The sequence below is a fragment of the Barbus barbus genome (genome assembly GCF_936440315.1).
Source record: "Barbus barbus genome assembly, chromosome: 42".
Classification (NCBI taxonomy): domain Eukaryota; kingdom Metazoa; phylum Chordata; class Actinopteri; order Cypriniformes; family Cyprinidae; genus Barbus; species Barbus barbus.
In genome coordinates this window covers 22,012,982-22,025,109 of record NC_136720.1, presented here as the reverse complement: position 1 = coordinate 22,025,109, position 12,128 = coordinate 22,012,982, and the positions used below count along the sequence as shown (strand labels likewise).

Sequence of the window (12,128 nt, the reverse complement as noted above, 5' to 3'; positions counted from 1 at the left end):
ATTTCCTACTTATTATGGCCTTTAATCTTTAAATAACTGCCACAATTTAGTTTTAATCTGCCATAAAATGTTACACCAACAATAGTGTTCAGCTGTAGATGGTAGTCTGTGATATTATAAGTTAATAGTTTTCCCCATCTATGTGGCCTTGATTACACCAGCAGAAAGCTTTAATAAATAATAAACTTTTTTTCTTTTTTTAGTATATAATGCAATGATAAATCAGTAAATGCAATCTTTAAGAATTTGTTGTATATTTGTATGTTTAACAGAACGCAGTACGGCACAACCTCAGCCTGCACAAGTGTTTCGTCCGGGTGGAGAACGTGAAGGGCGCTGTGTGGACCGTGGATGAAATGGAATATCAGAAACGCAGATCTCAGAAGATAACAGGGTACACAAACACACTATAAATGTTCAGATGCTATTGCAGTCAGATTAATAGAAATATAATTTAACATTTGTGTTGTTGTGGTCAGGAGCCCAACGCTGGTCAAGAACCTGCCATCCAGTCTGGGTTATGGGGCAGCTCTCAACGCCAGCTTACAGGTAATGTGTGTGTGTGTGTGTGTGTGTGTGTGTGTGTGTGTGTGAGGTTGGCACAGTCAGTGAGAGTCTAGAAGGACACCGTGTGGTAGAGGCAGGTACCTTCTCTGCCAGCCTGGCCTCAGATTGATAGCAGCCTGTGCAAATGCGAGGGCATAATCATTAATATTTATCCAAACTGTCATAAATGATTTGGCTTCGGAGTGTCGGCCAGCGAGGTGCTCGTGGCAAAAACTTTAAAATTTAATTACTGTATATAACTTTAATGTGCAGGAGGCAAAAATGTCAGGAGTCTTTTTTTTTTTCTTTGACTGTTTTGAGGTAAAGTTTAGGATGGTTTCATTATCATGTGGATGCTCGGGCCTTCTTTATTCGCTATTCATTTGAGGCCTGTCTTTTAAGGTGAAGAGATTGTTTTTGCAACTTCGAAACTTTCCCGTTGTTTTTTTTTCCTGCCACAAAGGCAGTTCTCATCTGTTTTTATCATACTGATTCTTCAGCAATAATTCGGAAGTAACTCGATAAAAAAGAGGAGATAATCTGGAATGAGCTGGAAGTCATGCGCTGTGACATGCCGACTGCTGAAAAGGCTTGAAAATGCTTGAGTATAACTATTCCCTCTCTCTTTCTCCCATAGGCTGCGTTGGCGGAGACCTCTTTGCCGTTGCTGGGTAATCCAGGCTTGATGAATAGCGCGTCAGGTATGATGGGGGCGAGTCCTCCAGGACTGATGAGTGGCAGCCCGACCGGCCTATTACAGGGCACCACGCATGAAGATCTCAATGGCACACTAGATCACCTGGACACTAACGGACACAGCAGTCCCGGATACTCCCCACAGACCCAACTGTGAGTTCACACACACATATGCATGTGCATTTAGACAGTAAACGGCACATTAACGTTTATAATGTGACCTGTTTACAAAATATTCAGCAGGGCCTGATTTCATCCAACAGGATTTGATTGGATCATGAAAAATGGGCTATTTTATTAGCTAATATTTCTAATACTATCAATATAAAATTTGTATTTATTTTTTTATAATCATGAGGTACACCAGCATATGGTATATGGGGTCAATTTTGCTTTTATTTTGTATTTAAGATCCTAAAATAACTACTTATTATAGAAATAAAATGGAAATAATGATTAATAATATTTATAAAAAAATATACACAATTATTTAAGTTCTGAGTATTCACAAGGTTCCTAAATTGTTTCAATTAAATTCACTCATTTCTAAATTCATTCCTAAATTACCTTTAAAACTAAATTCACTCAGTTGACTAAACTTACTCATTGTTTTTCCAGTTTCATTCTGAAATATGTCATTTCATGAAAAAAAATGGGTTGCAAACTGCTCATTTACCTTCAATTTTAAGGGATGCTGTGCAGTCATTATAGTTTAGCAATAATAAAATAGTTAATGTTGATGTTATTTATTTTTTAAAAATATAAAATGTTAAGGGAAGGTAATTATAGCAAAAAGTGAGTTTTTGTGCCAAAAAAAATTAATATTGTACTTTTTCAGTAATAAAATAATTATTTATTAATTAAAAAATATATCAAATTTATTTATTTATTTTTTCAGATTTATTTTGCTTTGAACCAGCAGTGGTATAAATATTCGCAAAGTTCCTAAATTACATTTAAATTACATATGCATACAAAAAAAAAATCATCTAGACCTGAGGGTTAAGTGTACATTTGGTTACAGCTCTTACCTATAAATAGGTAAGAAGTGAAGGCTGCCATAATTATAGATTCCCTTGTAATTACCCCACTGTCCGCATCACAGAGGTTTAGATGTTATATTTTATGCAAGACCGTTCCTATTAATATTTAGCAGCTAACTATATCATTAATTACTTTAAAATCTTTGCCTTTCCATCTTTTTTAATGGCTCACAGAGAGAAAGAAGGAGACAGAGAGAGAGAGCACAGGCTGATGAAAGATTAATGCGGTGCCGGTCGGAGGAATGGTGATATAGAACATGTGCTTGCCCTAATCAGTGATGTCACTCATGCTGGATGGCTGTGTTTACCGAGCCAAAGATAGTAGCATGAGCGTTAAGGGCAGCAGGAAGTGTGTCGCACGCCGTCAGACCTGCACACGCACCGATTTCATGCATTTTCATGCACAGAGTTGCTAATGCTAACCCAAAGACCCTATTAGCTAAAAACACACTGTGCGCTCTGGAGATGTGTGTTAATAGGAGTGTGTTTGATTCAGAAGTGGGACAGTAGTGTGAAGTGGGCCAAATCTGAGATCTAGACAGAATCCCTGTGTATTCACTCCCTCAGGTTATTTAACTTTTAATAGCGGACAGTTAAGTCTGGTGTTTTTAGACCACCCCCTCTCTCTCTCTCTCTCTCTCTCTCTCTTTCTGCCTGTCCGTCTGTCATATTTTCTTTCTTTCTGGCCGAAGCGTGAAGACATAAATGCTCAATAAAGGTGAAGTCCCTGTTACATGACCTCTACATGCTCAAAATGGAAGAAATATGTTTTGTGAGTGGCTTTTTCAGGGATGCATTTAATAATGAAGAGGCTAAAGAGGACAACATATTCACATTTTGTCTCCTGAGAGACAGAACAATTCGACTAACCTTTCTCTGAACATGTTGCATTAATGGCATCAGTCAGACTAGATGTGCGTGTATGAGCACACGTATGATTTTTGACATGTTCTGTTTTCTGTGTCTTGTTCAGAGGAAACAAATGTAGTAATTTATTTTCATGCAAGCAAAATACAAAGATAATCCGACAGTTTTTCAATATCAAATTAAACTTAATTGTTATTTTTTAAATGTACTTTATATCAAGTGAATTTTCAATGGGTAAAATTAAGTAAAATTAAAATTTTCTCATTGTTTATCCATTGCTTACTGAAATATGTCATTTTATAAAAGTAAGATTGGTTAAATATTGCTAATTTTCCTTATTTAAGGAATGATGTGCAGTCATTATTGCAAAAAAAATTGTGCCAAAAAGAAAAAAAAACACTTAAAGTTTAGCAGTAAATATTCAGAATATATATAAATAGAATATATATTGTTCTGCAACTGACCAATCAGAATTAAGCATTCCAGAGAACTTTAGAAACACTATTAAGCCCACACACTTGCACAAACATGCTTGAAATTGGTAGTGTTTGCAGTCATTGCATTGTCTCTGATCATTTTGGGCATGGGAAGCGTCTTTGCTCAAGCGCTGTGCCAGTGTCTACAGACACACAGACTCAGGCTCCAGATTTTCTCATGCCAGCCTCTCATTAAACACAAAATGACTCATCCTGACATCTTAATACAGTGGAGAAGGGATGGCAAGGACTAATCACTTCTCTCTTCCTCTCTCCTTCCTCCTCCGACCTCACAAGCATGCCGCTGATTTATAATTAATGCAAATGAAAGCTGTAAGCCATGCTTCTTCACATTAGGAGTAAAGGCCTGTGTCGAGCTTAATGGCCAGTGGAACGTCAGACTGACCGGGATCATTTGTCTCGCTGTAATATCTTTAAGTATATCTGTTTGTTATTGTATGATAAATGTGGCCTGTGGAACGTTAGGTGAGCGTTGACGGTCAACGGTGTCTTTTATAGCCCTATCAAACATTATGACAAAATGGATGTTTACTAACATAATAGCTTCAATTATATGGCTCTAGTGTCAGTAAAATAAGACCTAATAAAAAAACATGGTGAATTACAATGACACAAATATTTTTTAATCACAGGTGAACATACCATGTACTAGTTTTTGATGCCAAAATAGATTGTAGCATCATTGTTATGTCCAATATTGCAGAGAAATTATGAGAATGAACAATTTACATAAAAATTCAAAAATTACAGTTACAAAAACTGCATAAAAGTCTGGCAAAGAAAAACTATGAAAAAGAACTTTAGTAATGAGCAGAAAATGAAGACCAATTAAAATGACAAAAACTTATGCAATCGCAGGTGAATATTCTCACCCAAAAGTGTTGTTTGCAGACTAAAACTTGATTATTTGTTGCTACATAATATCCTTAAGTATATATAGGGTTTGTATATAAATGCGGCTGGTGGAAAGTTACACTATTTTTGATGGCAAAATAGATGTCTGTGAACATTTTAGCATCATTATCATTGTACAAATGGCAGAAAAAGAATTTATGCAAATAATAAAGTTGCAAAAATTACACACAATTGTATAAAATTGCAACAAAGTTGTAAAACTACAAGAAAGAACTTTTATTAATGAGCAGTGACAGTCAAAAATGTCTTTTATAGCACCATTTTGTTACAATGACAAAATAGATGATTGCAAACAGTATACCAATGTTTTTATGGTTAACATGCCTGTTTAATGATGAGAACGAATGGAAATTCCAATAACGAATTGCATAAACCTATGAAAATTATATGAAAAAATAACAAGTAATGGCCGATGGACATGCTAAGGAGAGCGTATCTTTACTCAAGATTACATTGTCTGACGACCAGATGCCATTGTGCTTGAATTAATTGCTTTAATAAAGAAAGGAGAACTTTTTAATTCGCATTCGCAGGTATTTCTTGAGGGTGTGAAATATATCATTGTGGCGGTCCGGCGTAGTCGCCCCCTTTCTCTCCAGCGCACGTAGCCGAGTATAGGAGACAGAAACATCCCGGCGCTTCCACATCTGAATATTAATCTATTTTGCTATAAATATTAAAGTAATCTGTACCTTTTAAAATTCTTTTCATATTCAAAGTTCCCCGTGCCATTGATGAGCGCGACCCAGGAGAGAGCAGCCAGACACGGCCTAATACAGAGACTAGTTGATAAGGATTCCTCTCTCTTTCTCTCTCTCTCCAGTCCAGCGGGATTTCCAGATGCATCCGACGTGTCAGAAATAATTAGGTTTTGTCAGATTTATCATGGTAGCACAAACCTCTCTCCCTGCCAAGGGCCCGAGATCATGTTAAGCCTTGTTTGTGTATGACAGAGTTATTATTCTTGTTAGTAACCCTACTTCCGCTCTCATTTCAGCATCTCGCCGCTCCTCGCCAAACCGCTCCATGTTTTTTTCCAATTTTTTTACCCTCCTCCCTACATTTATTGACAGTCAGTAAAGATATTCATCCATTTGGAGTTAAAAACATGGATCATGGTGTCCGAGGCAACTGGCAGTCTGAAGTTGATTAATGGTGGAGTCTAGCTGCAGGTTGTCTCCTCACTTGAGAAGTGCCACCACGGCCCCTGCATATTAACGAAGGCCTGCACTTTCTATTAACAAGATAAAAAAAAAAAGCTCCACTCTCCCCCCCGCCCACCCAACAAACCCCCCCTATTTGCTCCAGGGGTGAGAGGATGAGGAATTCTCCATTATTTATAATGGGGCTGCAGCTACTCCTTTTTTCCCTTTTAAATAGCAGGTGCCATCAGTAAACTTCTCAGCGGCGAGCATATTTTACTGTCAACGGTTTCACGTTTCCACACGCACTTCATTAATCAGGGTTTAATTGCTGTTAACGCTATTTTGCAACTTTGAAAACACGGACATCTTGAGTTAAGGGTGCCGTGTTGAATGCATGCGTCTAATCTTTTTTTGCTTGTTTGAGTTACGGTTTTTACACTTTTTTATTTAATTACAGTTTTGTTATTAGATCTTAGATTTGCTTTTCCTATAGACTACGAAGTCTATAGGTTCTTATTTTGACAGCTTCCTGTGATACTTGATTCTGATTGGTCAGTAGCTGCATTTTTCCCATCAAATATTTTTTGTGTAATGCTGGGGAAACTATATACTAGCAGCCACATTTCTGTTTAGCTGTACTAGTTTCATGTCTTTTTCTTTTCATTTAAAAATATAACTTAACACTTAAATCATATTTAATGTCCATTTATTAAGTAATAAGTGGGATAAGATGGTCGTTATTGCAAAATAAACCTCTTTTACTTGTCATTTAGGTCCTGAATATCCTGTTTATTGGTTGTTGTTATTATTAAGACTATTATTAGTATTATAACACTACCATGCAGAAGTTCAGGGGCAGTAAGATTTTGAAAGAAATTAATACTTTTATTCAGAGAAGACGTATTAAATTTATCAAAAGTAACTGTAAAGACTTCTGTTACAAAAAATTTATATTTCAATTAAATGCTGTTCTCTTGAACTTTATATTCATCAAAGAAATCTGAAAAAATGTATCACAGTTTCCATAAAAATATTAAGTAGCACAAGTGTTTTCAGCATTGATAATAAGTAATGTGTCTTGAGCACCAAATCAGCATATTAGATTGATTTCTGAAGGATCATGTAACACTGAAGACTGCCGTAATGATGCTAAAAATTCAACTTTGATCTTTGATAAATATTTTAATGTAATATTTGATATTATTGTACTGTATTTTTTTTTATTTAAAGAAATGCAGTATTAGTGTAATCTCTTATGTGTTTGACCAGACCTTCCTCTAAATTTTGGATAATTTTTCGCTTACACAGGCTTCCAATTCACGTCAAGGAGGAGCCACTAAACATGGACGACGAGGACTGTCCGATGTCATTGGTGACCACAGCCAATCACAGTCCTGAGCTGGATGATGACCGGGAGCTTGAGGAGGGCAACCTATCGGAGGATCTGGAATGACTATTTTGCCCCACCCCTCCGTCGGGATTCTGCCCCTTTCAGGCATGCCCCTCAACTAATCCACAACCACCGCGAACGCAAAAAGACTGGACGCAGCAGGCGGGAGTATTTATTTAGCATGCATCTGGAGACTGGCCCGAAGAAAATCTATAGCGCAGATCTTTAGGGACCACAGATGGACAGACATGAGACGTCTGCTGTTTAAAACAAACATAAAAGGAAGAACAAAAGGACCAGATTTCATCCAAATCACCTTGGCCACCTCACACAACGAACACGAGGCTCACGGACCGAAGGTGAAACGGGAGCGAGTCCGTTTTGTAGAAAGCCAACGGCCACATATACTGCCAAAAAAAAGAAGTTTTAAGTTTGTGAATATCCAAGCCACAGTAGTCGTCGGTGTTAGATGCAATTGCTGGTTCAATTCAAGTTGTTGCTGTTATTTTTTGCACACAAGTAGTATCAAAAATTTGTGTCACTGCCTGTATGTCCACAAAATTTTAAAAAGGAAAAAAAAGCTGTTTTTTTGTTGTTGTTGTTATTTTGTTTTTGCCCCCCCCCCCCATCATTGTCGTTTCGTTATTCCCGCGACGTTGCTTACGTTCATTTTGAGTCATGTTTGCGGCACCACCAACTGTAAATGGCATTTCTTAAAATCACATCAGTAACACAACCAAGGTATCAAGACTGTTGCAGCCGTCCAAAAAAAGTACACAAAGTAGGTCTTGAGTCTCACTAGCTCCGTTTCTGCTGAAAACGTGAAATGTGATTTCTGATAACTACTGCGAACACCACGCTGAGAGGAAAAACACGAAAGAAAAAGATGCATTTCTGCATATTCTTCTAGTCTCTTTACCTCCTTGTTCTAAAGCTTTGTCTACCTGCAAAGAGTCACAGGCAACAGCTAGAAACCAAAGCCAACACTATCAACGGCCAATAGCTTAGACAGAAGCCGCCAGCCTCTTTGGTCAGTCTTCTGTGACTTTAACTAGTACAAAGAGAAGATTTTTTTCCACTAACTACCTTCGAATAACCTCTGGGATTGTCTCCTTTAGCCCTGTACAAAGAGAAAATGATTTTGATGTAATTTGATCGACAGACGGAGCGCTCTCTCTGGCCTCGTGATGTCGGTCGACCCCAAATAAAATGGGAAGACCTCGATTCAGTGACCGTCATGTGGTCAGGGTAGAGCGAGAGAGCAGCTATAAATGGATCATGACCAAAACAACCATTTGTGGAAGTGCAGAAAACGTTACTTTTGTATTCCTCCTTTTTTATTATTATTATTATGATTTGCGCAAGCCATCTTGTCATCGTTTTTACTAGTGAAATGTACTGTTCATTGTGACTGTCCAACGTTGTCATGTCTTAGGCTATATCCGTCAGTTTCTTCACAGCCGAAACCGAAAATATAGTAACCAAACTTTAAGATATCTAGTGAAGCCAAAAAAGTCATGATTTCAAGTCGATATGAAATGATGTGGCTTGGTTATATTGTAAAAGCAAACAACAGAGCCATGACAGGAAGAGGACGAATCCTTTTCCAGCTGACTTTGCTGTGCTCCATTGATTCAGACTCATTGTATAATTCATGGCTATATAGACACAGCTCGTGTTGGATCATGGGAAGGTTTGTGGTTAGACCATGTATGGTGTATAAGTAGCAACCGGTTATTTGAGGTGAAACGCTTCGATTTGAAAGTTGCTGATGTCATCGAGGAAAAGCGGTTGTTACTTTAAAGTTTGCTTCTGTTTTCAGTCAAACCAAAGTTATACAGACTTCTGCCTCTTCTTATACAGCGGATGGAGATGAAAATAACGCAAAGCCTGTTTCCTTTTCTTCTCTCTCTTTCTTTGATTGTTCTCTAATGCAGAAAACCCATTTGAAACGGATAACTGCTTTGTGTTGTAACCGATAATGTCAAAGTTTGTCTCTGTGTGTGAAACATACTGTGCAGTTGTTCCGTTTCGTGCCAAACCGAAGGGTTGGCTGCTAGTTTTAGCACACCAACACACACACACACACACACTAATAAGACAGCGAAGCTGGATCCAGGAACAAAGCGTATCCCTTATCCTTTGCTGGAGTCAGCAAATTGACTTGAAGATGACATTCATAATAATTTTATGGCACCAAATATAAGGACGCAGCGTCTTTGAATAAGAAGATAAAAAAGGGTTCTCCCACTTATCCAAAAAAGGCTTCTACCTCTTCACAACGCGAAAAAAATGGCAGATTGCACGAATCGTTAGAACGCCACCGACACATTTTTCCGCCCGATTCACGCAGGACGTCACCAAAAGCGCCAGTTTACATTCCCAAAGGCAGATGTGGAAGGTTTGCATTGAACTAGTTTGTCCTCAGAACATTTGTAGAATGAATATGTAAAAATACCTGTATGGGGATATTGTGTTATTAAAAAATGCATGTCTAAATTCATTTGGTGGACTGGAAATAAGAATTAATAAACGCGTATAATAAAACGTCAGGATGATGATGATGTTGATGGACTAAGTGCATAAAGTGTGCATACCTCAGCTATACTGTTTCCGGGAGGAGATGTTGATGATGATCGACAAAAGAAACTCTCAGCCACAGAATGCATATTACCTGTAGAGTTTGCATGGGTTTTGTAAAAACATTTTAAAAAATGTCTAAAATAGTTGCTTGCACATAATACCAGAAGAACCTCCAGATCGGCAATCTCCTCCAATAGATTTTAGGATTGTCTGGGTTTTTTCTGGGATGATTTTGTCTGTATTTTGATAATTGTGCATATTATGTAAAAAGATACAAAAAAAAAATGTTGGTGGACCCATGAATTTACCAGACATTTTTTTCTAAGCTAAAAAGATCAGTGTTTTTTTCTCCTGAATTTCATGAATTTTTACTGTTCTCTCATTGCTTGCTAAGAATAGCAAACCTGCTTTTCCTGCATCTGCGTTGAGTAGCTGTAAGGCTTTTCCTAATGTGTGTATTTATTGCTTGTACCTCTGTGCATACGTTCTGAAGCATTACGTCTGGCAGTTGAGTCATGTATCCTTTCTAATAACTATCATTCTCCGGGAATATGATCCCCTATGTATACAGTAAATTGGGACTGTAGCAAAAAAACATGTTTATGTAATTGGTGAATACCTTTTGGTTGTTTTTGACTTTTCGTTTGGTTTCGTTTCCTTCGAATCGAGACTCCTTTTTGATACTTTTCATTACCGTGTACTGTGTCCATATGTTACGGATTTCTGCGAGAGTAGAGGTCACGATTGAGAACTGTAACGGCCGTCATTATTTTCTGTATTCATGGCTTTTCACTGCTGAATAAAATAAAGGACCAAAACTAGGATTTGAAAAGCAACTGTCTACCTCCAACATCAGGGAGTTCTTACTTTTTTTGTACACATATATCTTTTATCCTACAAAGACACAGACTGTGGAAATGGGGCTGCATTATGCTTTTATGCGACGTGGAGGAATTCGTCGCAGGAACTCAAAAACAGCTTGGAAAAAAGAGGCGGGAAGAAAAAAAAATAATAATAAAACTTTAATAGCCGATTTACACGGCTTTGTTCCGGCTCTCGGCACCTCGAGTGTTGTTTAGACGAGGGGAGAGGAGCCGCCCATGCAGCCAGAGGTGCACGTAATGGACAAGGCCCTTGTTCTCCGTCCTCGTCTTTGATCTGAGGAGAGCGTTGCCCGGCGCAACTTACTTGAAAAGGCTATTTGGGATTCAGTCGGGCCCTCTATGGGGGAAACAGCACATCTTCATGCGTAGTTGCTATGTTTTTGGCCCCCTGTTGAGCTGCAGCGTGTTTACTTGAACGCTGAAAGCACGGCATGAGGGAGCGGTTTATTCCCCAGAAATAATGCACAGCGTCTGGGCATCCGCCTAGCACGCATATAGCCGAGTCTGAGATCCTTTGTTAGTGACTTTCTACACTTTGTAACCAATTAGAATTTATAATAATAATAATGAAACCAATCGATAGTCCCGCCCCAAACTCACGCTGTTGGTGGAGGCAAAATTTCAGACCCTTAATACATAAAGATCGACGTTTAAACCTACAGATGTCATACTTTCAATGGTCTGTACATTTTAAGTTAGTGTAGGAAGAAATGAATCTTAAAGCAATAGTAGAGAAAATTTAGGCTACTCGCCCTCAGGCCATCCAAGATGTAGGCCTGCATGAGTTTGTTTCTTCATCACAGATTTTGAGATATTTAGCATTACATCACTTGCTCACCAATGGATTCTCTGCAGTGAATGGGTGCCATCAAAATGAGAGTCCAAACAGCTGATAAAAGCATCACAATGAAGCGACTGCAGTCCATCAATTAATGTCTTGTGAAGCGAAAACCACGGACTTGGCAACACTGGTTTTAACTTTAAACCGTCACTTCTGGCAAAAAAAAACTTATGGAGTCCCATAATCTGTAATAATTCCTCCAGTGAAAAAGTCCATCCACTTTATCAAAATCCACCAACATAATTGTTTAGAACGGTTTCAGACTGTTTATGCTTGTGAAAGCTGCTTGATCTGTGCATATTTCTCTCCTGATTCAGACAAGATCACTTTTAAACTGGAGAAAGCAATTTTATGAATTCTGGAAACAATGGTTTGAATTTAAAAACATCTTGATGGATTTGTTTGTATTACCAATATGCAGCTTTTCACATTACAAGACAGTAATTGATGGACTGTAGTCATGTTGTGAATTATTGTGATGTTTTTATCAGCTGTTTAGACGGCACCCATTCACTACAGAGGATCCACTAGTGAGTAAGTGATGTAATGCTAAATTTCCCAAAATCTATTCTAAAGAAAAAACAAACTCATCTACATCTACATGGATTGCCTAAGGGTGAATGCATTTTCAGTAAATTTAATTTTTTGGGTGAACTGTTCCTTTAATATTGAAACAAAAAAATTGCCCTGTACCTTTAAGACAAATATGCACGTGTGTGTT

General features: G+C 37.9%; 1 protein-coding gene across 1 annotated transcript in view; it reads left to right on the top strand.

Moving 5' to 3' along the window:
• LOC306861905 (forkhead box protein P2-like) overlaps window positions 1-7,664 on the top strand; it is a 98,768-nt gene extending 91,104 nt beyond the window's left edge. The window contains exons 16-19 of the mRNA XM_079404387.1: window positions 273-394; window positions 480-549; window positions 1,184-1,395; window positions 7,018-7,664. Of these exons, the coding sequence (XP_079260513.1) occupies window positions 273-394; window positions 480-549; window positions 1,184-1,395; window positions 7,018-7,162 (549 nt within the window). The 3' untranslated portion in view covers window positions 7,163-7,664. The remainder of the gene's footprint in view (window positions 1-272; window positions 395-479; window positions 550-1,183; window positions 1,396-7,017) is intronic.
• Window positions 7,665-12,128: the final 4,464 nt, after the last annotated feature.